At 36.0% G+C, this 25,783-nt stretch overlaps 1 protein-coding gene across 25 annotated transcripts in view; it reads left to right on the top strand.

Annotated features, from left to right (window-relative positions):
- Positions 1 to 25,704, top strand: part of DLG1 (discs large MAGUK scaffold protein 1) — a 151,270-nt gene extending 125,566 nt beyond the window's left edge. For 6 of the 25 annotated variants that reach the window (XM_050308336.1, XM_050308328.1, XM_050308348.1 and 3 more), the window contains 11 exons: positions 3,645 to 3,821; positions 4,597 to 4,666; positions 9,331 to 9,430; positions 13,426 to 13,467; positions 14,991 to 15,026; positions 16,546 to 16,596; positions 17,546 to 17,647; positions 17,891 to 18,063; positions 21,579 to 21,688; positions 22,050 to 22,141; positions 23,964 to 25,704. In XM_050308336.1, coding sequence (XP_050164293.1) covers positions 3,645 to 3,821; positions 4,597 to 4,666; positions 9,331 to 9,430; positions 13,426 to 13,467; positions 14,991 to 15,026; positions 16,546 to 16,596; positions 17,546 to 17,647; positions 17,891 to 18,063; positions 21,579 to 21,688; positions 22,050 to 22,141; positions 23,964 to 24,070 — 1,060 coding nt within the window. In that variant the 3' untranslated portion in view covers positions 24,071 to 25,704. Of the gene's footprint in view, positions 1 to 3,644; positions 3,822 to 4,596; positions 4,667 to 9,330; positions 9,431 to 10,125; positions 10,160 to 13,425; positions 13,468 to 14,990; positions 15,027 to 16,545; positions 16,597 to 17,545; positions 17,648 to 17,890; positions 18,064 to 21,578; positions 21,689 to 22,049; positions 22,142 to 23,963 lie in introns of all 25 variants that reach the window. The other 19 variants (XM_050308333.1, XM_050308345.1, XM_050308353.1 and 16 more) reach the window with 11 other exon arrangements.
- The last annotated feature ends 79 nt before the right edge of the window (positions 25,705 to 25,783 follow it).

Raw genomic sequence — 25,783 nt, 5'->3', positions numbered from 1 at the left:
CTTTTCTTCTGTAAAAGAGTGAAGGAAAAAAAAGTTTAAAAGACGAACTGCTTAGACGAAAAACCGCTGCAGAAGAATTCCAGCCATGAGATAACAGGACTTCCAAGGTCAAAGCTGGCAGCTGAAGCTGCAACAGGAGAGAGAAGGAAAGTTTGAAGGGGGGAGAGCTGCTTTTTTCTCCCTTTCACTCTCCCTTCCTTCAGCAGGGTAAAGACTGAAAAATAAAACCCTGCCACCTCTAAAAGTTTGTTGGGGTGAAGAGACCCCCCTGCGGCTCACAGAGGAGCTTGTGGATGTACCAGAGATTTGTGACTTTAACAGAGAGAAAGCCTTATGCTGGAGCAGAAGCGGCTCGGATGAGGCAGAGTCCTGTTAAAGACTTTGTGACCCTCGAAGGGGACGATGCTTATGCTGGAGCAAAACGGCTCAGATAAGCTTGGGATCTCAGTGAGAGAGATCCATGCTGCTAGTACTGAAAATTTATGACCCTGAGGGAAACCTCACGCTGGAGCAAGAGACGGCTCAGGTGAGATGTTGGGATCTCAGTGAAAGATCCATGCTGCTGCTGTTGAAGATTTATGACTCTGAGGGGGATGAGGACCTACGCTGGAGCAGAAGACGGCTCAGGTGGGATATTAGGATCCGAGTAAAGGATCCAGACTAAACCCATGCCGAGAAGTCAATCAAGGACTGTTCTCCCATGGGGAGGGACCTCCATAAGAAAACAGGGGTGAACTCTTAAACCATTATCCCCTATAACCCTGTGGAAAAAAATCCATAATAAACAAGTGTCCCCTTGCAAGCCTATGGAAAAAAACCCTTCAGGACCTGGGTAACCCCCAGCCTTTAGTTTTAGCCCAGGAGGGGGGTAAACCCAGCCCTGGAAGCCAGCACAAAATGAGAAAGAGATAAAGAAGTTCCAGCTGCAATGAAAGTACTGCAGAGTTACTGGAGAGAGAGAGAGCTGGAATTCTGAGAACAGAAAAGGACTACTTCTCCTCCTTGGACTGATATAAAGGGAAGTGGGGGGAGAAGTATCTTCTATAAATACATAATACCTTTTACTTAAGTAAAATTATTGTAAATATAATTCTTTAATTTTAGTTTGATTATAATAATAAATACTCATACTTTTTTTTTCAATTCAGTCTCTTTTTGTCTGCATAAACCTTCCTTCAACTGATAATAATTATATGAAGAGTATAAAAATAAATTAAACCAAAGCAAAACCACGACAATCTGGTATTAGCCTGAGAAGTGTACTTGCCTGCAGTTTGATTGGGCATCTCTGTGTTATTCTGATATTTCAAACTTAAGTGACCTCACCAGAGGAAATGTATTTGATGAAACTGCCTTTCATTTTTCAAAAATAGTTCTGTGTAACCATCTATCTAGTTGGAAGAGCACATGTTAATAATAATGATTTTATCCAAGTGTGCTTCCATTTCACTCCTGTGTATTTTTTCTCATGCAGTCAACACACATGTTAATGCTGTTAGGCCCTGCTCTCACTGCTTATGTAAGTTTATATTCTAATTAAAACGTAGAAGTTAAAAGTAGTGCTGGTAGAAATCATTGCCTGAATGCTAACAGGAAATCTCAGGAAATGAATCTCATGATGCATGTAATTAATTCAGTGAAAATGTATACAGCTTGAATCTGCACTGAAAGTCCATAATGGATGGATGATGTATAGTTTATTTTGAGATATGAAATAATATTTGTCCAGGGTGTCTCTTGAACAAACATGTTCAGAGTAAATGTGGAGGAATAACTACTGTGTGTATAATTTTCTTATCTGCAGTATTTCGGTGTTTTCAAAGAAAAAATGTTTCTGATTTTTTTTTTTTTTTAATAATCAGGATCTCAAGTATGTTATGAAATGAAACCAAAAGATGTTATCATGAAGGTTGCACTGCTGAAGGAAGCTATTTCAAAATCAAAAGCCTAAATTTTGTTATGTACTGAAATTAAAGGTATTGCAGATTTAAATATAGGGCTCTGTGTATTATGAGAGTAAGAATTTTGAAGCCATTTTAAAATTGCTGCCTTGTGATAGACATTTTAGAAAGTATTTAATAAAACCTTTAATCCTTTAGGAAAAGTTTTGGATACTTTTTGTGGCCCAGAAAAGGCCTCGTGTCTCAGCTCTGGTTTTGCAATAGATGCTGAAGATGAATTGATCTGACAGAAGATTTTGAATTTCTTCCCTGAAAACAATTTGTCATTGGTTATGAACAAATACAATTCAAGCATAAAACACTCAGTGCTTTGGAAAGGCAAAATCCACAAGTACTTTTTTGGAGAAAACAGGTTATGACTTAAAGGTACTTACAGGGGTTAAAAAAAATTCCCCAATATTAAAAACCAAGCAGGAAAAAGTACATAAGACCAATGTTTGGGATGAAGAAACAATCTGAATTTGGACAAGAAAAATTACACCTTTTTAAATTATCACATTGTAATCTATTGGTACTAGTTTGTGATAGACTTGGTATCAAGTAAGTTGAGATAGGGTATCGTTTAGAAAGTACAGCACTGACACACGTGTCCTGGAAGATGAAATAAAGTTGAGGATTTTTTTGACTGTGTCATACGAGCACACTGTTTACACAGATTCATGCATCTTTTTCAAATGAAAAAGAAGAGTCCTTTATAGGGCAGAATGTTAGGAGTAGCCCTTGCAGGTTGCTAAGGGGCTGCTGTCATCATTCATTTCCACATCCTCACTAAACCCTCAGTTGGCTGGGAGAAACATGCTACAGATGGCTTCAGTTCCTCAGGGAACTGGTCCAGATACAAAATGATCCAACAGGGACAAAAGACACTTATTTAAACCAGATCAGTTCCATAGTGTAGTGGATCATGTGCCTTTCCAGACAATTGTGCTTTCATAAGTGAGAAAGGGAACAGGAGTCAGTACAAAGCAGGCGTGACTGTGGGTAGGGTAATAGTGGGCTTGCATAAACCAACCTTGCTGGCAAAGACAATGTTAATAAAACTGTAGTCACGCAGCTGCTACTCAACTACTGCCTATTACTGTAAACAGTCTTACCTTAGGAAAAAGGATGAGACTGTCTTGAAATGGTTGGGAATTTTCCAGAAGGAATCACATAATGTTCTTTGCCTTTGGATACAAAGTGGTGATCAGATCATATTTCTAAGTTATTTTTTCCCTGTGAGCAGGATATTGACTTTCATTTTAAAGATAGTACATTTTATTTGTTAAAATAACTTCAGTTATAACTTGATATAAAACAGTATACATTACAGAACTTTTGACAGTGCTGTATGCTTCAAATACTTGCTTGCCTTTTTTATCCTAGGCTGACATGTAACCTGCTTTTTGCAAAGTACTTTTTGAATTGCAAGAGGTGCCTTCTGTGGACCCTCTGCAAAGCACTAGAGCTTTGCTCTGGATGAAGTTCTTTTTCATTCATTGAAACTTAGAAGTGTGTGTGTGTATACTGTTCTGTACTATGTATTCTCTCTCTCTCTTTGTGGGTATATGAGAGTGCATTCAGCCTTCTTATAAGTACCTGTCAGAAGGATGCAATCATTTATGAAGAACATATTTTGTGCTATTTATACTCTTATGGGGTTTTTGACTTTTTCTGTGTTTCATTTTTTTCTTTTCAATGTAGAGCTCTTTTTGATTATGACAAGACTAAAGATAGTGGCCTTCCAAGTCAAGGATTGAACTTCAAATTTGGTGATATTCTCCATGTCATTAATGCTTCTGATGATGAATGGTGGCAAGCACGGCAGGTGACTCCAGGTGGAGAAAGTGATGAAATTGGAGTTATCCCAAGCAAACGGAGGTATGTCATACTTTATTGACTTCAAGATGTCTGCTATTAAACATCTGATATGATTAATAAATATGTTGCTTGTGTTTTTCTCTTTGTTGTTAATGTACCACATCAGCCACTTGTTTGGTGGTAGTTTTTTTTGTTTTTGTTTTTGTTTTTTTTTAAATAATCTATAGTGGGATTCTGATTAACTCAATGAGAAGTTCGTTAAAACCTTATTTAGTCTTAGGAGTTGTGTGCTGTTTTCAGTGTAAACAAGTTGTGGTATTAATAATATTACATGTAGTTTTAATAACAGTACATCATTTATGTATGAAAAGGTGCGAAGTGAATTTTATTCAAGTTATGACACTGTCATGAATTCTTTCTACCCAGCACCTGGAAATGTGGAAAATCATTCTTTGGCAGCCAGAGTCAATGGAGATGAGGTGTTTGCTGGCTACTAGAGACTCAAATAAGAGTTTAGGTGCCCTGAATCTCAGAATCTGCTGTTGAGTGATAACTGAGGCAATTCACTTACTATGTCGTGTTTTCTCCTTGCACCATCTGGATTTATTGAACATATATAGCCACAAAATACTCTCACAACCTCATAATTTGAGAAATAATTCCCTGCTTTTCTAATACAGTTTTCCATTAGCAGGCTTCCGTTTTCTGAATGTGTCATAAGCAATAAAAATGTATATACAAAAGGTACACCAATATACTTATGTTGTAACAAGGAGTAACATGAAGTTCTGGAGTTTTGCTGATTCTACCACTTTTGTGTATGTTTTTGTGGTAGAGTTGAGAAAAAAGAAAGAGCCCGTTTAAAGACAGTGAAATTCAATTCCAAAGCAAGAGGAGATAAAGGGGTGAGTTAATGAAGTGCTAATTACATTGTGAATGGTAACATTTTTCAGTGATTTATGTGTGGTGTTTGTTTCAAATTTGAGTGAAAAGACTAAATTTTGTCAAATAGAAATAAAATAATTCTGAGCACCAAAGCAGACTTTAAATGCCAAAACACTGCAAATTGTTTAAAGAATTGACAGAAATATATATTCCTAGTAATAGTGTAATGTAGTAGGAGATGTATATACTAATGGAGTATTGAATAGTGCCATTTCTAACAGCTCTGCAAGTGCTGTTTATAGAACCATGTAGTACTTGAGTATGATTTGCACTCCTGGACTCCCTTTATTTGAGAGGGGACTTACTACCAATTTTCAGAAAAAGTAAAATTCTTTTAATGCATGTAGAAAACAAGGAAGTAGAGCTCAACAGGATTCCTCTGATGAAGTGAGGTTTTACAAAATACATGTAACCCAGATAGCATAAAGTCACTTCTTTGTTTTGATTATGGATATAGAAGCTTTAAAGAATTTCATGGAAGGGCAGAGGCCAACAGAACTCAAGGCCATCCAGTTCATGGCTGATTTTTCTCACTGCCACTCTCTGTTGGTGCAGATACTGATCTAAATGTGCTTTAGTCATATAAAATAGCCAGTGTAGATGAAAAATAACCCAATCCAAAAGAAATCCTAGTTTTAATTTTAGTCAGTGCAATTCCCTGCACAATACACTATACCTGTCCCAGAACATGCAATGGAAATGAGTGATGAGAAAACAATGAGGCTACTTAAGTAGTAATAAGAGTATTTGTAGATGAAATTATAGCAATTTCATAATTGGCACAGCAGCCAAATATTTTTATCATTTTGAGGGTGAGGCTTTTTTGCAATGTTTTGGTCATTCTGAAATTTGAGAAAGAATTTCACAACCTTACAATTTCTATCAATAGTATATAACTAGTAATTTCAAGACTTAGCATTATTAAAGAATTTTTCCCTTGTAAGAATTAATTTAAAAGGAAATTAATAGCTCTTGCTACTTTCTGATGCGCAATTATGTTACTGGCTTGGAGATTTAGTGGATTATTTGCAGTGTTTTTCTGTTTTGGTGCGATTATATTTTGGTATCAGAATAAAATGTTATCAACTGACATGGTAATTTGAGTTAGCTTTTTAGAAGTCAGATAAAGAAAATGCTTAAAGACTTCAGATTCTTTTCATTATATTAAGTAATTTTTCAAATGTTACCATGTTCTCTGAAAGGTAATTGCATGGTTTTGTAGTTTGTCTACCAATAAACTGCAAACAGTTAATTAATGACGTGTTTGAAGTAGCGTTTTGACAATAGTGGAGCTGGTGCAGAGTCCCTGAGTACCAGCACAGCACCAAAGATATGCATGGAATACTGACTGGAAAAGCAACTACGCTTGCCATTGATGTAGAACTGCAGTTCTTTTTCTTTAGTAACATTTCATTTTGCAAACACACTTGTTCACAATCTTTTGCTTCAACTGTAAATGTTTTAACATTGGAGTTTCTCCTCAAAGTATTCTTCCTGTATTTGTCATGGTGATACTTTTCCCAGTAAGTTGTCTGCACCATACATGTCCCTGTGGACTATGTGCCTTCCTGTGTCTGTATATGCTAATGCTTCATGAACAGGACGAAATACCGATTTCATACCGTTTTTGAAAATTTCTATGTTAAGACGTTGAAGAATAATCCTCGTGATAGCTAACATTAAAATCCTTGTTCCTTTCATTTTAAGAAAAGCTAAAAAATCTGGAGCAGAAATGACTACATTTTTTTCTTGTTTGTTCCTTTCATGTACACATTTATCTCATTTTCTGTGCTGCTTCTGGTTTAATATATTCTTGCTTATGATACCTGTGTATGATTTGCAGTGGACTTATGAAAAATGTAATGCAATTACTATGCATTTTCAACTAATAAGCAAATCCCTCTAGCTTTTTGTAATCATGGTATCTTTTAAAAATAATCTTTTGGCTAATCTTATTTTTGCAAAATCAATATAATACTTTTATTTTCTCTTTTTTTGGGGGCAATGGAACTGACTCTGACCATTACACATGCAGTATATAAAATTTAATATTAGCTCAGTAAAACAGTGTACAGACAGTTAAAATATTTATTGTTATGAAATACATTCAAAAACTACAGTGAAGAACCTGATTGTTTTATGAAGTACAATAAATCAGCCAGTCCTTTTATTCTAACTGTACAAATTGCAGTCTCACCACCTAGATAAAACTGCACATTTTAGTTTTGTTACATTCATGTCTCCCTTTACCAATCTGAAGGACTTGCCCAAATAAAACAATTTTATAGTTGTGACACTTCCACTTTTTGAAATTCACATTACACTATTTTTCAGCATACTTAGCAAAGATCTTATTTGGATGTATTTCTTTGTTGCCCTTTTTCTGTAGATAACATTAACCTTTCTCGTTGTGAGAAATCAGTTGCAATGACTTTACTTCAGACAGAGAAGGTCAGGAGGACCATAACCTAAAACTTTGCCCATACCGACTGTGGTTCATGCAAGCATATGATTGGCTCAAAACTAGATCTTTTGTCCACGTGTCAGGTTGGTAATTTACCAATTCTTACAGTGGAACAACAGTTTTAGTTGAACACAGATGCAAACCAATTAAAGTTTTATGGATTTCCTCCTTAGCATAGTATTGCTATTTCCAGAGCTCAATGTCACTGGTTGTTCTCCCATGGTACCCTGTACATCTTTAATACCTGGTAATTTTAAGTAATTTTTTAAAAAACATTGGTAATGAAAACTTCACTGGATGATTCAGTATCTGCTATTACAAGCAAGTCTCTAATGAAACAGATGGCCAGAAGGGTTGTTAGTCCTGTAGCAAGATGCAACTTCTGTGTTGTGCTATAGGCATTCTCTTTTGGTAGGTCAAGTGCTAGTTTTGCAATTGTAGCTGAGAAGGTGGTCCACTATTGGAAAAAACATTGTCCTGTTTGACCCCTGGTTGTGACTCTGTTTTATTCCATGCTTAATGCTGGTTGGAAAGATGATACACCTTTTTGCAGCTGTATTACATATAATAGGAAAATGAGCTCACATTGCCTGAAGACAGAGAAACAATTATTTGAAAGTTAACATGCTTTAAATTTTAGAAATAGCTGTTCTTAAATGTATGATTTTTTTTTTTATAGTAGCTTTAAAAAATCTTTCTGTGGCACTTTTATTACTTTCTGCTGCACATGGGCTCTGCTTAGCTTAGCTTAGAAATAAACAGTTCCCCTGCAGCACAGGGTCTCAAAACCAAGTTGGATGTTTTCCTACTTTTACTGTCCTTCCCATTGCAGTTTCTGCAAACCAAATGACAAAAACGTGACAAACTTCACATCTTGACAAAACTGGTCAGATGATTCACTTATGCCTAAAGATGAAAAGAAATTTCAGCTGGCTTTAATCTATCTGTATTAGCTCTAGATCTGGGCATAATTGCAATAAAAACATAACTGATTTATTTTTACAGTAAGTCTCTTTATTGACTTGAAACAGCAAATTAAAGATGCTGTAGTCACATAATGTCTTCAGCAGAAAACATGGCAGATAATACTAAATTCTGTATTAATTATACCTGTAGACATACCTATAAATGAATGAAAACACATCAGTGCTCTCCATCACTTGCACAGGAGCCCAGTAGTAGTTTATATTCACATGGGTGTGTATGTCTGCGTAGGTATCTCTAGAAATGTCTGCAGCCACTGAGACGTAGAAATTCTTCAGCAACGTGAGAAGTTAAATGTTGAAAGTTGCTGAACATGATCCTTAATATACAGAGGTTTTCACATGGGGATTATGAAGTCACCCTTGAAAAACATAATTGCCACAATAAGCAGTTGAAATTAGTTTGTCTCTTTTGAAAGGTATTGGAATGCAGGCTTACATAGAATGAAGTAATTGCTTTCAGTTAACATGAAATGGATTGCAATTATGAAACATTGAAACAAATACAGGTTTGGGGTTTGTTTTTTTAATAGTTTGGGTATTTTAGCTGGACACATTACTTTTTTTCCTTTTTTCCTATTTCACCGTTACTTAGTTTTATTGTAAGAGCAGTTGGGACAATGCAGCTTTTGACTTCAATTTTTCTTTATAAGTTGTTATTTAGCATTGTCAACAAAGTATTTACAGTTTTGCCTTTGCAAATGGGTAACACTGACAAATACTTCTGGCATGCTGTTATAATATGAACTGTTTGTAAAAACATATGTGAAGCCTCAGCTTTTTTTTTTTTTTTTTATACTCTAACCACTATATGAGATAATATTAGTGATTTAATTGACTTTGAGACATTATGGTTTGGCCATCTGACAGCAGCCTAGTTTTTTAGGTTTTTTTTATACTCCCAGCAAGCTAAATTTGTGAAATACAGGTCAGGCTGCATAGAATGACCCAGACTGAAGTAACCCTACAGTTATTTCAGTACTAAGCATGTGAAATACAGAGGGTATGAGCAAAGTCGTGATCCTGTGTTTCTCATGAGCTGAGGAGATAGTGTTAAACTGAACCATGCACTGCATAATGTGGTTGTAGGAGTCAGCTTCCGCAAAGCTGCTGGTCTGGGCCTTTGTTCACACAGACATTAGACATCCTTTGTTTTGCCCCTCCTTCTCTTCTTCAGCAGTCATTCAATGACAAGCGTAAAAAGAACCTCTTTTCCCGAAAATTTCCCTTCTACAAGAACAAGGACCAGAGTGAGCAGGAAACCAGTGATATTGACCGTAAGTATGTGGCATTCGATGGAGAGCAAAGCACAGTAGAAGGACCTGCTAGATTGCAGTAGGGTGTTACCATGGAGACAGTTTCATGAGCTGCAACAGGCTAAGGAGCTTGCAGTGCCAATGGCAAACCAATCTACAAAATCAATGCAAATATTTGTTCGCTGTTAAAATAAAATTTAACACCAGAGTATCCCAGTTTAAGATAAATTGGGCAGTACTGTCGAATAACTGGAGGGGTTAACTGCCTTCCAGTGCTGTCAGTGATGTATCCTTGTTTCTGACATGAAAGAGAAGGCACAGCAGTGATGAAAGTACAATGGAGCTTTCCAGCTTCTCAGATCAGTCCCTTTAGGCTGAGTCTTCAAAGTCATTAATTCTAATTTGATTTTCCTCATGATGAGAGGTTACTTTGATTTTCATTGTTGTTGCGGTCACAAAAAAAAAAAAAGTGTCTTCTCAAAATGCAGTTGGATAAATTTGCTAATTCAGACCAGGTTCAAAACAAACTCTGTTCTCTGCCATTTGCATTACTCATTACACTTCATGTACCAGTCAGGTCAAACCCTATAGACTTATTTTTCCCTGTGATGTTCTGGGAACTGTCTCCTGTCGTAGCGCCAATTTTATATATTACTGACAATTATTTTCTTTGTGATTGTCTTTTTATTGCTTGCCCTCTGGGGACTACTCTGCAGGAGGTCCCTGACGACATGGGATCAAAAGGCCTGAGTAAGTGATCAAAATACTCCCAAGTTATTTTAACCTCCATCTGAAAAGTTACTACTTTTTCTTTGACAGATCTCTTTGAGACTGGTGCTCTACTGGCATAAGGAGGTTGACTCTTGATGCCCAAAAAAAGGCAGCTTAAAAAAAAAACTGCTTAAAGGCAGAATTTTGAGCCCGTAAGCAGCAGGTATTTATTGAATGATTAACGACGTCAGGGTAGCTTTCAGCTCAGGCTGGACAAAAAGCTCCGAAGTGGTTCAGTAAAAACAAGCAATTTATACAGTTTCTAATTATGATTACAATATAATCACATGCATATTCATATTATTGCATCATTAGATTACAATATTCATAGCAGGTGGAGTCGAGGTGGAGATGGAGGCGTGGTTTCTATTTTGAGGAATATTATGATGGGAGTTCCTGCCTGCCTTCATCCTGGGGTCTGCATTTTATTCATCTTCCTCGGGTGACATCCGTGACCTTCTGTTCTTTCCATTGTTCTCGTGTCCTGATTGTCCAGGCTTGAAGAGACCTTTGGCTCTAGGCCTACTTTACCTATTCAGATGTCTACCTTGGCTCCTCTGGATGAGATTTATGTGTGTTGAGTTCTTTGTCTAGTGTTTGTTGTGGTTCCTTTAAGGTCTAATGCTCTTAATACAGAACATAGCCTTCTTGTAAAAGTACAGCTTACAGTAAACGAAATACAGGGGGTAAGGGGGGGGCTCTTGTGGGTTTACAGTAAAAGTGTTTCGATTAACCCTTCCTGTTTCACTCTAAAAATGGTTCATTAGCTTTTCCTAGTTAATCTTCTGGAGGTTTTTGCTTTCAGGATCATGTGACTATCATGTTAGATTTTTTTTTGGTATTTTTTTGTCTTTTAGAGGCTTACCAGTGCTTACCTGTTTGTCCTTAACAGTACTGTGTTTTTAAATTTGGTGATTATTTTTAATGTCACTTCTGTCTTGTCTTTGTATTTTTATTTATTTAAAAATAACCTTATGTCTTTTTACAGTAATAGTACAACCATTACTGTCATACTTTAACTAGCTACCGTTTTCACTCCTCTCTCCAGGTGACTGATGTTTACAGCTATTTAAAGCAAATAAAACCTTTCCTTAACAAATGCAGTGAGAGGTTTTTTGGCCGACTGGAACATTTATGGTGCTTTTAGACCACGTGGAGGGCTATCTAATAGAGGAGACACATAAGCATTTGTTGTATTTGTTTCTATTTGAATAGTAAGATTCAAAAGTTGCCATTTGTGTACACACACCCCACCACTAAATGCACTAAAATGAAGGGGAAAAAAGTCAAGACTTTGCATTCATCACAAATATTGAACACATACACTGTTAGACATTTATGCAATAGGAAAACTAGTCCCTAAAAAGATGTGACTAGAGGTTTTCAAAGGTAACATTTCTTCCCAGGGCACAACTTCTAGGCACCATGTTTGTAAAATTACCTGTAAGATTCAGTGTACTTCTGTACCTGGCCTCAGTCATGAACTAAAAATTCCAGTAGCTATAACATTAATTTTTTATTTCTGAAATGGCTACTTTGAAAGGAATTCTTGGTCTAAAATGGAAAACCTTTATGGCCTTATGGCTAAGATTAGAAGAACATAAGCAGCCTTTATGGCCTTATAATCATACCTAGTTTAAACTATGTAATATGGTCCAGAAATATCTCTAGTTGATTCTGTTTTATAAACAACTGGCTTCTAGTCTGTTTTTCAGCACAGACTTTTTGAAACTGCCTTACCATGTTTAATGCAAGTTGTGTTACTTGTGCTCTGCAAGACTGCTGTATTTGCTGGCATTTCAGGATTTGTATCTTCACTAGTTGAGCCCATAGAATATCACACAACTTCTATTCTCAATTGACAGTATCTCCCTCTCACGTTCTACCAGGGGGCTTATAAACATCACAATTTACCTCTTCCATGCCAATGTGGACGTAGTTTTTCCGAGACTGGAAAGTGAAATTGACTAGATACAAATTTCTGATACTTGCAAACATTAAAATGTATTTGTTTTTCCTGCACAGAAGTGAAATGAGGGAGCTCAGTCTAGCCAGAGATTTGTGGATTTAAAATATTAGTTCACTTCATAAAAAAAAAAATTGAAAAGGTTAATTAGTTTACATATGATAAAGTTTTTTAATGATTGTTAATCAGTAGAAGCATACTTGCTTCATTACTATATTCATACATCTAGAGTCCCCTTGCTTCCTTCTCTTCAATCTTCTAGAGGAAGAACTGCACTGAATTTAATGTATTACAAAGGCTTCTCATGACAATAAATATTAGTGCATGCAGAGAGTCAGGTACATAATTCCAAATTATTTGTATTTCATTTGTATAGTTTAAAGACAAATTTTTTATGCAGTGTTAAGCTGTGAAAATTAGTGGTTTTCATTGCAAATAGACATTGATTGGATTGCGTGAAAATTGATTTTTCTCAATCAAGTTCAGCAATATTGAAGTTGATACTTGTTTACCAGATTTGTAGAATTTTCAGGTAACAATTTTCAGGATACCTGAAACTCTTCAGTTCCCTTAATTTTTATCATAAACATGTTTGACAGTTACATACACTAAAAAAGTAAATGTAAACACCTTGTAGCAAAGTATTTTGATTACTATGCCAAAGGCATGAAATTAATATAAATAGTCCATAATAAAAAGGTATGAAATGAATATAGATAGCCCTTAATCAAAGTGAAGAGCTTTGAAAACTACAGCATTACTGGGAAACAAAATTAAAATCTTAATTGCACTTCAGTAAACTATTTAATATACCATAGGAAAGTGTCAATTACTGAATGTGCTACACTGTATCTCCTATAACACAGTCCAGTATTTTCCGCGACAAGACTTTCAATGTAATCAGTAAACTGCCTGGATAAAAGTTGAAATGCATAATCCCACAGTTTTTGCACAACGAAATTCATCCTGAAGTGAAAACCTAAAAATTACAGGATTACATGTGAACTGTGAATTAGTGTACTTTTTATAATCTTATTTTGATGTGCTATTTAATGTTTTTCTTTTTATTAACATCAATTCCTTTCATATGAAATTACACTTGATCCTGAGAGCTATGAGAAGTACCTTAAAACTTTTATATGCAGTATGTATTGATTTCAGCATTTTGATATCAGTATTGTCTTTCATCTGGATTATTTTGTGTCGATTTTCTTTCTGTTTGACTCATGCCATTAGTGTATGTTCCTTATTTTTTTTTTCCATTGTGTTGCAATTTCAGAGCATGTAACCTCTAATGCCAGCGATAGTGAAAGTAGTTACCGTAAGTGTTTTTAAGTTCTTTGTTTATTTAGAACCTTTGTTTTGTAGCTCTTCCTTTGGTTTGGTTTGTCTGTCTCTTCTGGGTAATTACATGTTAAATAGAACTTCCCAGTCACCTTCAGGTGAAATCCATATTCATGTGTTTGGTGGAGTACTGCAAATTGTGTTTTTAAAAAGTAGACTAGAATCATTGCAAACCTCCTTTATGGGTATTTTTATTTTTGTCTATGATTTTCTTAGTTCAACCTAATTTGAATCTATTCCTATTTTTTTTTTAATTATACAAGCTATCTAGACCTGTTAAATCCAAACATAAATTTAATGCTGCCAAATATAATTACATGTAGTTGAGCCTTAATATGGGAGGTTTAACTAAACTGTGTAATCTGTTAAATATTGCCATATTTACATTTTTTCATAACCGGTACTCAGATTTAATATGTATATACTTTAATGAAAGTACAGATAAGCAAACATGTATTTACCCTTGCTTTCAGCTCATTTTTTTTGTCAAGTGTGGGTGCTTAGTATGAATTGTCTTCAAAGCATATGACACACAGTCAGTTATGATAAATCAACATGCTAGTTCTCTCTCTCTCTCTCTGAAGACTTGGTATCTTTTAAATACCACACTCAGCTTTTTCTACTAGCATAAGCTACAGAACTATTTACTGTTACCCAGGCTTCAGTAGCCTGAAGTGGGTAATGTGCTGCATGATGCTGCTTTACTGTGCTTTAAAATGTCTTAAATGAGAGCAAGAACTTCAATCCCACTGTTCATCTCCAGTGAACAGCTCTTCAGTTGCAGTCCAGACTGGGACCCTGAGATAGAGCAGAGCAGGAAAATAGCAAAGTTGGGGATTTGAAGAGGAACATGAGAAGAAGGAACAGTAGAAGCCACACAGTGTGACATTGAGTGGCTCACTGATCAGCTCTGGGCTACCTGCTCACTGTGTAATGGGCACTTCAGAAACAGATATAATTTATGTTAGGATAATAAGGAAGGTGGTTCATTAACAGATATATTTGTTTGGAAGCTGTAGATCTTTTCAGAGGTGATGATCCACGTTTTCTTCCAGATGGTTACACTGAAGGAGAGAATTTATACCTGTATACAAAATGCTCATGGTGCAGTAGATTGTAATTGAAAATAAACCAGTTGAGGGAGGCATCTGTGTTTCCTGAGAATAACACAGAAAATAACAAAATTGAGCATGTATGGGAGTTGCCTTGGACAAACTTAGAAATTGTAACCATTTTTAATGACACACTATTAAAACTATCTAACCGTGACTGTTCATAAATTTGCTGCTGCCTCCACTACCAAGGTTTTTCTGAGGGCTTGCTTTATTTATTTTTAAAGCTCATTATTGGTACTACTAGTTAGTTTTTTACTCTGTTGTTACTTGAGAAGCCACGACTTTATTATGAATGTCATGGATTAGCTTATCTGAATGTGTATTTCTGAGCACTTTTTATTAAAATATTATTTTAATTTTTTCTTACTGCTGTCTAATATGAAAGTTATCTTGATTACAGATGAGTACGGTTGTTCAAAAGGTTCATTCTATTAATATTCACTTTTCCAATATAATGAAAAGCAGTGACAATATATACTTTTTGCCCTCAATTAAGGGATGCTTTTAACTTGTTACTTTCTCCTTAATACTTTGCTTAACTAATTTTTATAGCAATGTGACTTCTCCAAAGAAGTATCTAATTATATGTGAGCTGGATCTTTTTATGGATGAGTTGATAGTTGATGATTCCCTATTCCTCTCCCTAGCCTAAATGGGGTTCTGAAAGTATATACTGTCCTTCTAAAATCCATTTGCATGAGTAACTTTTTGCAATATTATAATTCACAGGTTGCATGTTTTTGTGTCTGTCTTAAGGTATTCCTCACTTACAACAATTTAGGAACTTAAAATGTTTATTCCTGTATTGCTGTAGGACAGTTTGAATGCCAATCTATTGCAAAGTAAGAGAAATATTTCTGTTAATGAAATTGTAAAATTTAGATCTAAAATATCAGTAGTATTTGCTATGAAACGGAGAATAGATAAATAAAAGCAGTATATAAATTTATAAAAGTCTTCATCTACCATCTGTTTCTACACAACTGTGGTGTAGCATTGGTATGTTCCTTTGACTGTTGTTAAGTAGCTTTCGAACACCAAAGAAGGTTCCAAAATTACCCAAGGGAGTTACTGAAGGACTGTATTTTCTTCAAAGTAATGTCATATAATTTGAGCTTGTGTCTTCAGAATTATAAATTCTCTACTGGCATGGAGTTAATTTTTAGTTAGAAATTTTGCTCAAGTATATAATGTTAGACTAGAAATAAATCTTGTAGAGAGATGGCAATTGAGGTATATTTCAGATGCTTTCACTAATATTTAAAAAGCCTGCAGCTGTCAAAGTTCAAGATTCAGTTATTTTTGTTTCATTCACTGCTACTGTGCTTCCTGGAGCTGAGAACAATCCAAAGCATTCTTTGTTTTCAACTTTGTCTTTAAAAATTAATTGATAAAATAATAGTTTTTTAGTATATACAATCATTTTTTTTGAGTAGAATTAGAGTGGTTGAAGGTGTTCATATAAGTGCCAGTTCATGATAAAGTTAATGGCAGATCACACATGGGCATACATGTTTGTCAGCCCCGTATAAATATGGAAAAACGTGTTTGTAAATCCTGGCTTCAGAGTATGGAGAAAGTCCATTGTGTGGGTGGCATTGCCTCTAGCAGTGAATGACAGCATGCATGCATTGCATCCAGGGATATGTGGGTAAGAGCATTTCAGGAATGCTTTAAAAGTCTTCTTGTGCTTGATGTCAGTTTGATATGTGCTAATGCACACTAGGAAATTATTTATACTGTATGTGTCTTATGCTTTAAAGTTTGGTGCTTGGCTTATCTTTGTGATTTTTATAATTCATCGCTCTTGAAAGATGTCCTTCATCAGTATCATTGTAATTGCTGAGGAATGTCTGCATTGTTCTAGTCTATCAGATTACCTAATCTAATTATATTGGTTTAGAAAAAAATACATAGATGTCTTTGCATTTACGTTTTAGGTGGCCAAGAGGAATATGTCTTGTCATATGAACCAGTCAATCAACAAGAAGGTTTGTAGGTCTTGCTCAGTGTAAAATAAATACAATCTGAGTTAATCAGAATGCTTCATGTGCCCTTATGTACTAAGCACCAGGATAAACTTTTGAACTTGTTACCATTACTCAAATGAATAAATCATAAAGGCATAAATTATTAAATAAAATTGCTAAATTATTTAGTGCAAAATCCAAAGGTGTGCTACTTAAATAATTTCTTGTTTGGTTTACATTGCAGAAGGAAAATATGGTATGTTTAACAGTTTTGTCAGTGTGAACCTCAGAAATTACAGTTTTCTGTTTCATATTACTTTAGCATTCCCACTGTTTCTACCACAGCAAAAAGTGTGTGAATAGATAATTTGTCTATTTCTTGCAGTATAATTAGATATATTCTCTTTAAGCTTAATTTTCAACCAAAAGCCCTTTATAACTTTATAAAAAAATTAAACTATTTTGAAAAGATACTGCACTTAATTTTATAAGAGTGTTAATAGTTACAGAAACTACCTATAGTTAAAGTTGTTTCATATATGTGTGTTTAATTGTGGTCTCATAGGAAAACAAGCATCTCCCAGTACAGATATAGAATTGCATGAACTCTGCTGCTGCTTAGGTACCTCTTTGAATTGAAGAGGTTTTCAAACTTACCCCTTTTTCGCTTTTTCCATTATAATGCAGGATGTTACTTTGTGAAAAGATTTTTTTTTCCCCAAAGATTTCATAATTTAAGACTCATCTTCAATCATCAAGGGTAGTGATTTGAGAGTGAAGGTCTAACATCTTACTCTGAGTATGGTATTAATTGATTTACATTCTTCAACATGTTTTTATTCTCTTTAAAGAATACATATTCTTTTAGATGTTAAAACCATTGCTATGAGATAAAGCTTATTTTGCTGAACTCTTAAAAGTTAGCAATCATACTGAAATGTAACTGCTGTTATTCCTTTATGTTCAATAGTCAGTTACACTCGACCTGTGATTGTTTTGGGACCCATGAAAGACAGAATAAATGATGACCTGATCTCAGAATTTCCAGACAAATTTGGTTCATGTGTTCCACGTAAGTCTCAGCAAATACTAAAGCAATTCTAAATTATACTTTTCCATTAATTTTGTTAATAGACATACTATTATGTTGAGTTAAAAAAAAATACTATATTGTCTAAACTTTATAAACCAATCTTAATAGTCAATCTCTTGTGAAAATTTTGCAGTATAAATGGGAGTCTGGTTTTGGATATTGTAGGGAAGAAAGTCACTGTTTTTTTGTTTTGCCTTAAAAACTACTGGTTTATATTTAAAGATACTACTAGACCAAAACGAGATTATGAGGTGGATGGACGTGATTACCATTTTGTCACTTCTCGAGAGCAAATGGAGAAGGATATTCAGGATCACAAATTCATTGAAGCTGGCCAGTACAATAATCATCTTTATGGAACAAGTGTCCAATCAGTGCGAGAAGTAGCAGAAAAGGTAAATCAGTGCCAGTTATTTTCATTTACTGAGGTGATTATCTGCCTGTGCTGACAGGGAAAAAGAGAAGAATGGCAAGAAACCATTAGGAATGCTCTGACTTTAAAAGGAATTTGTGTAAAACCAGAAACAAAGCACATTGTCACATATGCATTTAGAGAAATAATGAAGGTTTGGAATAATAAAAGCATCATGATTAAATTATGAGGAAAGAACTCCCATAGTTTGTACCCTCTTATTTAAAGAGAATATAGAAGAAATAATTGGAATTATGGGCGGATTAGCTCATATACATAGATCATTAGCTCCTTAAGAATAGTGGTGGTGGAGTTAATTAATATGATGATCATCTATTTGATACAGACCTGTGTAGAAGAAAACTTGTAAAAATATTATTCTTTGTGCCCTTCATGGACTTAACTGAGAAAGGGAAAAGAGTAAGTGTAATAAACCCAATTTTAAAAAGACTTCTTCCATAACTACCACTAGGTTTTGGAGATTGACCTTACTTTTTACTGAACAGATTTGAGTTAACTATTTCTTGCAAAATATAATTACTTTTAAATTCAAGCAGAAGTTAACTTGATTTCTCTGAAGAAAATGTGGGAAGAAGGAAGCATATTTCTGAGAGCAAGGTGCTTGTTTCAAAGAAAAATTTTTGGTGAAAATTTTTTGCAAATGTTCCATGTTAAGTTGATGAGTGTTGTTCTACCGCTTACAAAATACAGTGCATTTACAGTAGACAATGTTGTCTGATCTCTGTGGGAGAAGAAACAGCTATTTTCTAGGTGGGAACTCACATGCGTGAGCATTGTCAGTCTGGACATGCAGAGGGTAAGTGTGGTTGCCCCCTGTGACATGGGAGTGTAGTCAGTCCTCTGGAAAACTGTGTAGGCCATTTTGTCTAAATGGGTGAGTATTGTTACTTCCAGCAATTGAATTTACTGGAAGCAAAACCAAGGTGAACATTGTGAGATTCTGTGAGTCATGTGATTTTTTTCTTCTGCTGCCTTTCTCACCATGTGGAATGGTCCTGTGGTATATAGCGAGAAAAGGAAATAATCCTAATTGCAAAATTGTTCAAGTAAATGAACAGTACTTTGTAATGGAGGCTGAATGAAGCTGTGAAACTATCGTATGTGGATAAGTGATGAAGTTATTTATTGAAGTTTAAATATTATTAAATCTGTTGGCAGTTTCTTCACTTGATAACACAGATAGAACCCTTCAGTTCCATCCTAGACCTGAAATTGGCTGTGTTCTCTTGCCCGTATTTTGGGGCTAGTAAGATACGCAGTGATTGTGAACCTTGTGTGAATGGACATGAAGAGCAAAGTACTACCAGATGTCTCCATGTATTAAATCTCTTGCACAGGCTCCATGGGACTTTGGGTAGATGTAGCAGTTACTCAGTTGCAGCTAACTTATTTTTCTGAGAAACAATGGCCTGTCCTTCAGAACTGAAGTTCAAAATCATGACAGGGCTGCAAACTGGTCAGTCTGGGGTAACTCCCCTCCTTGTTTTCTTCTCCATCTCACTGAAGAGATGAGTCTTTTCAGTGGGTCTTATTACTTGGATACAAAAGATGATTTCCAAGTTTTCTATGATGAATTTAGAAGTGGCTGCTACTACCCCAAAAGTACCAGAATAGTATTCTTCCAATAGCTTTCAGTTGTGTTCATTTGCCCATGCTTCCAGCCGATCCCTATTTCTCTCATTTCCTTACCTACAATGGACACAGCTAAAGATGCATTTGATGCCATTGTTCAGTTTTTGTAAAAGGCACTGAGTGCTGTGCTATTCTGTTCTTCTCAATCAGATGCAGTGCAAGTAAGGAACTAAAAGATACGTAAAATAGTGTTCTGAATGCACTCTGCAAAGAGCAAAATAACTTCCTTGGATGAAAACATGATAATTGTATCATGAAGTACTTGCATTTCTTTTCCTTGTCTTTCAAATCTTCACTTGAAAGGAATTTTCATATCCTCTTTTCTTTGGAATCACTAGCAGCTTGCAAATCTCTGTGTTTTGAGGCCACTGTTAATGCACATTCATTACTGTTTTGGACTAAACTGTCACAGTTATATTCCATAACGTCCATCACAGGTACTGTGCTGGCTATCAAGCCCTCCACCCTTTGCTCAAAATCTTTTGGCACTTGGCAAAGGTTGTTGGGCCAAACACAGCAAATAGTGTTTTATTCCAAAAAGAAAAAATGACCAGGTAATGCTGTTAAATCTCAATTCCAGAACATGGGCCATATTTAAAGATGTGGACAGATCAGCATGTGTAGTAACATAGTCTGCTAATACATACCAGCACCTTTTTTAAATGTTGCCAGTCAGCATCCAGACCCATGGAGTGGATCTGGGAAACAGCTGTCATCAGTTGAAAGCAAACAGACATATGTAGTGTTCATGTGGGCAGAACACTTCTCAGAACTAAAATTCTGGTATTGTTGTGCACAAGATCAAATGTAAATGATCATAGTGATCTTTCTGCCAAGAATCAGAAGTGTGTCTGTCATTTCAGACTGCAGTTGCTTCTTTGCTTTTCAGTGTTCCCTCCAGGAGTGATCTCCCAGGAGTTCAGGATTGGTGTTGTATATGAGTGACCTTTGGTTATGTGGTGCTTGTGGGTTTGTGTCCTGGCTCACAGAATTCTGCCATTCACATTAGTCTCCTGCTAAAGAAAAAACTTATATTAATTCAGTCACCTGACTGTTTTTCTGTTCCTCTTCCCCTGTACCTTTCTAAAGAGGTGCTCTGCCAAATTAATCCTGTGCTACTCAGAAAGGAAGGAAATAAAAATGTGCAAGGTAGAAATGAACGTATCCAAAATGAAAGGAGCTGAGGAATGGGAAGAGCCTTTGAGATGAGATATCCCAGAGAGCTGGAAAATTATAGTGGGAGAATAGTGGGTGGGAGGAAAGCAGCCTTAACACACTGTCTTCCAGCTGCCCAAGGAGCTATGTGAATCAGCCCAAATAAATGGCATTCACCATCTGTGATGTGGTATTCTGTCTGTGGTACCTGGGGAATGAGAGGGCTTGACTGAAGTTCCATCTGAGGTTCTGTGGTGGCGCATTTCCTCTCCATGGAGGTGGTTATTCCCTCAGATATGCCAGTTAAGTCATCTGGCTCCTCTCTGAACTGCATCTATGATATGGCCACCTCCCTAAAACATCCTGAAATTATTACCAAAAAAAACCCCCAAAAACCAAAGAAGTTTTGTGCTGCTGAAGTCCAGCTGTTCCACTGTGATTCTGCTTTGCTGATTGGGCTGCAACCTCTGATGGAAGGAAGGGTCAGGAACATACCAAATCGTGTGTAAGCCCACAGAGGAGCATTGTGGGACATTGTGCCAAAGTGGTGAAATCACAGTATCATTGAGGCAAATTCTCTAATTTTGTTGGCTTCATTGGACACGTATTTCCTCTTCTGAGTTATTACGCTGTGCTACCTGTGACTTAAACTTTGCTTAGTTCCATTTTCCTTTTTCTCTCACTTTTTAGGGTAAACATTGCATTCTTGATGTCTCTGGTAATGCGATCAAAAGGTTGCAGATTGCCCAGCTGTACCCAATCTCCATTTTTATTAAACCCAAAACAGTGGAAAATATCATGTGAGTAATATTAAAGTACCTCAGGCTAAATTATTTGAGGCTGTCGTTGCATTTGAAAAGCAAATTGCAAGTTATGTGCAGACAGTTGTGGTATTTACATTTTAAATAATATTTAATTTCCTGTGTTAATTTTTAGGGTCTTAAGCTGGGATTTTTAATCCAAACTGAAGTGCTTGAGAAGGAATGTCATTGTGTTATTCCATAGTGCCAGAACAGCTCATTTCCACTACAATCTTTGCTTAGGTGTTAGGGTTAACCCTCTTATAAGAATTAAGACTCAGACAACGGTTTAAAACTTTATTTCTGAAGACTCCCAAGTATTTTATAGTAATTTCAGAATATATAATGTTTTCTATTTCAGGGAAATGAATAAACGCTTAACGGAAGAGCAAACCAGGAAGACATTTGAGAGAGCCATGAAACTGGAGCAAGAATTTACTGAACACTTCACAGGTGTGTTTTGCTTGTGAATGTTCCCTTGTCAGAGTTGAAGTTTTATTGCTTGCTGTAAAAATAGTTCTTACCTAACCACTGAGATAAGGCTGAACTTTGTTTTGCAGATGATCTGTGATTATATTGAGGCATAGGGCTGTCTTAGTACGTCTACACCGATTTCAGTTTGATTAATTAATTTAACATACACGGAGATTTACTGGAAGCTTAATATAGGATTTAAAAACTGTAAGACTTTCTACCATTTTCCTGGGTATTGTAATGCACATGTTTGCTTTGTTGACGTTTCATATGCTTGAAGCTTTTTATTTGCAGACCTGAGATCATCCAGCAAAGTCTGTAGGAAATTGTTCATTACCCCTCTTTTCTTTAATTGGGAAGGTGATCAAGCATAATAGTAGTGAATTAAGCCTCTGGAAATTGAACAGTACAGCATTATGGTACTTAGGAAATCAAATTGGGCATGCTGTGGAACTCACTGTAACAGCAAGGGATGGGCTGCAGTCACAGTCACAGTATGGTGCTCATTCTTTGCATTGTGGCTTGTAGGGGGAGGTTGGTCAAGTCATGACCTTCAGGAGGCTGGAAATGAGCCTTCCCTATTCCTGCCCTGATAGACAATTGCTCCTTTCCTTCCTCTTACATTCTCTTTTGCAGTGTTTTAGTGTTCACTACCCCCTTCACCTCCTTCCTTGTGATAAGACTCCTTTGCCCAATTCCTTCTTCCACATCCCACATTGGCAGAGCTGTGAATGCAGCAGTCTGTTCCAACTTCACATAGGAAGGAGGAGAGAGCAACCAGCAGACTCCCTGCCTCAGTGTTTCTGCTGCCCTGTTCTCTGCATTTTGTGCTATCCAGCTGTCAGTTTTTAAGGGATGGGAATGGAATGGTAGGAATAAAAAGGAAGTAATTTGCATGAAAGCAAAGCTTGGAAGGAGCAAAAATCTATTAATGTACAGAAGAGTGATTCTGGCCTGCCTCCAAAATTATCTTTCATGCTAAACTTTATTCTTGGATTCTTGACACTGAGATTGCAATCCTAATTAAAAAGGAGTTGTTGTCTCACAGTGATTGCTCTTCCAGGGTGAAATGTGGTAAGAACATCTCAAACTTCATCCTCATTTTCACTAGACTGTACTTTATTCTGGTATCTCAGAACACAACGATATTGGCTCACTCCTAATTATTTTCTAGCCTTGGCAAAAGTATATCTAACTTACACCATCTGAATATAAATTGCACTTCTAACTGTATAAGGAAGCCTATTGTCTATAAAACTTGAATCTGTTGGCTGGACAACAGACTCTGTGAGTTCCTCCTCTTTTTAGCCAAAAGCAAAGGTAGTGTTAACAGGGAGACATCCCAAGGTCAGCCAGCTGTGCTGTGAAGCTTCAGGATCCAGCTAAGGAGCTCATCAAGCCTGACTGAGACTGACTGTGTGAGGACACAGCCCTGTACTGTCTTGCTTTGTGTTGGAAGCTCCAATGACAGTTGGGCCAAAAAGAATACCAGAGGATATGAATTGACTCAGGCAAATTGGAACATGTGGTTAGGAAAAGTTAAAAAAAACCCCTCAGTTGAGCATGTATATAGTACAGTGGAAACCATTTTGTCCCCAAGGATGTGCTCTATGTGTCCTGCAGTACCCCATTCTCTGCTTCACTCCAACACAGAAACCAGAAATCTTTGTGGGTGTCTCTTCCTTCAGCAATCATAAATCCTCTTGCCACTCTGAGAGAAAAGAACAGCTTGTGTGGAGCAGTGTGGGGTCTGTACAGAGCTGGGAAGGGTGATTGCTGATTTCCACATTGTGTTTTGCAGCTATTGTCCAAGGAGACACACTGGAAGAAATCTACAACCAAGTAAAACAGATCATAGAGGAACAGTCTGGTCCTTACATCTGGGTTCCAGCAAAGGAAAAATTATGAAAACAGATTTTTATTTTTCATTTTCTAACTGACATCACCTACTACATCTGACAACTCTTAAACCCTTCCAGTGGAGCCTGCCTCTAGTTCTCTCCAGCGTGGTTCATACCCTAACCATCACATTCTGCAGTTCCCATAATGCTTTACATTTGGTGTCTCTCTTAGTTTAAATAATTTGTATTATTGTGTGTTGTTGGTTTGCCATTTTTCAAACATGACAGTGGAGTGGCCTGACCAGCTATTAGTTTAGGGTGGGGGTGGGAGGGAATTGCTTGGTAAAATTCCTTAATGTTTAAGGGAAAGTAACTTTCAAAGATTTTTCAAAAAAGCTTTATAGACATTCTTTTAAAATTTCATAACAATTGAAAGAAAAGTTGTATTCAAGGAAGTTGTAAATTATGAGTAACTTTGCACGCTTAACTTTAATAGCATGGTTTGGTCAGAGCAATCAATTTCAGGTTTTATTTTCTGAGTTCAATTCTATTCTCCCAGTATCTTTTTTTTCCTTCCAGGCAGTTAGAGAGAAACTTTCAAATTTTGAGTTAACATTTTCATTAAGTCCCATTAATACTCTTCAAGGGATATTCATTTTCATAATTTCATATGGATATTCTTATAATATATTTTTTCATTTTTTTGCCAATGAAATTGCTAGGGACAAAGATCTGTAATGTTTTTAATCTTCCTCATGAAACACTATTTATAGTGTATTACAGAAATTCTTTATAGATAATGGTCATCACACTTTTTGAGCCTAAAATATGTTTAGGTGCTACGAAACCTTGTATTTTTCAGAGGAATGCCAAATTTCCATTGGCAGTAATACAGAAAACAGCTGCAGAGATGGTCATTAGGGCAATGAGGGAATGATTCATAGCCTAAAAATGTGTATGTTCTTAGGGGTCAGATTTTAATGAATATTTTACCCACAATAACTGCCTATTTTGTTATAATAAATATATATATATTAAACTTTCTTTAACTAAACTCTGTAACTATGGGAATTATTTTCTTTACGTAGTTGCGCACACGTATAAATATATATATAAAATATATATTTTTCTTTTACCACCTACTCCTAGCTTTATGTTTTCAATAAATAAAAAAAAAAAATTAGAATTTACCTTCCTTAATCACAAAAAAAAAAAAAAAAAAGGAATGGGCTGTGATGGCTGGGCATGAAGTCCAGAGAATATTAGTACAAGAAAAAAAATACATGCAAGTTCTCCTCTTTTCTACAGAATTTCAGGTATTTGTCTTCCCCCACCCCCTTTGTAATATGCATGTCTTAACCAAAGGGAGAATTCAGAGACAACAGCCCATTTTATTTTTCTGTATGTGTTCAGCTCAGATTGCACAGGCATAAGATCTTCCATTTGCGATGCACAAAGTTCTGTGCTGAATATTATAAATACCTTATACCAAAACCTTCAGTAATGAAATTCTCTAATTCCCGTATTATTTGGTACCTGACATTGCTTGTTTGCAACTGATTGTTTCTAAGAGGGGTGTACTTATGGCAGTTGTGGGGCAGCCCCACAACCAAATCAGCTTTGGTTTGTAAAGAGTTATCAACACTATCCATTCCATTTGTTAGAAAGAGGAGAACAGCTAATAAACTTTATTGTACAATATATTTGTCAAGTGTGTTTTTAATTAAAAGGAATACAGGTGTTGTAGCATTTTAAATTAATTGACTCAGACTGTGAATGA

This window comes from Myiozetetes cayanensis, unplaced genomic scaffold, assembly GCF_022539395.1.
Source record: "Myiozetetes cayanensis isolate MyiCay16 unplaced genomic scaffold, myiCay2020 scf13, whole genome shotgun sequence".
NCBI lineage: Eukaryota > Metazoa > Chordata > Aves > Passeriformes > Tyrannidae > Myiozetetes > Myiozetetes cayanensis.
This window is presented reverse-complemented; position numbering and strand designations above follow the sequence as displayed.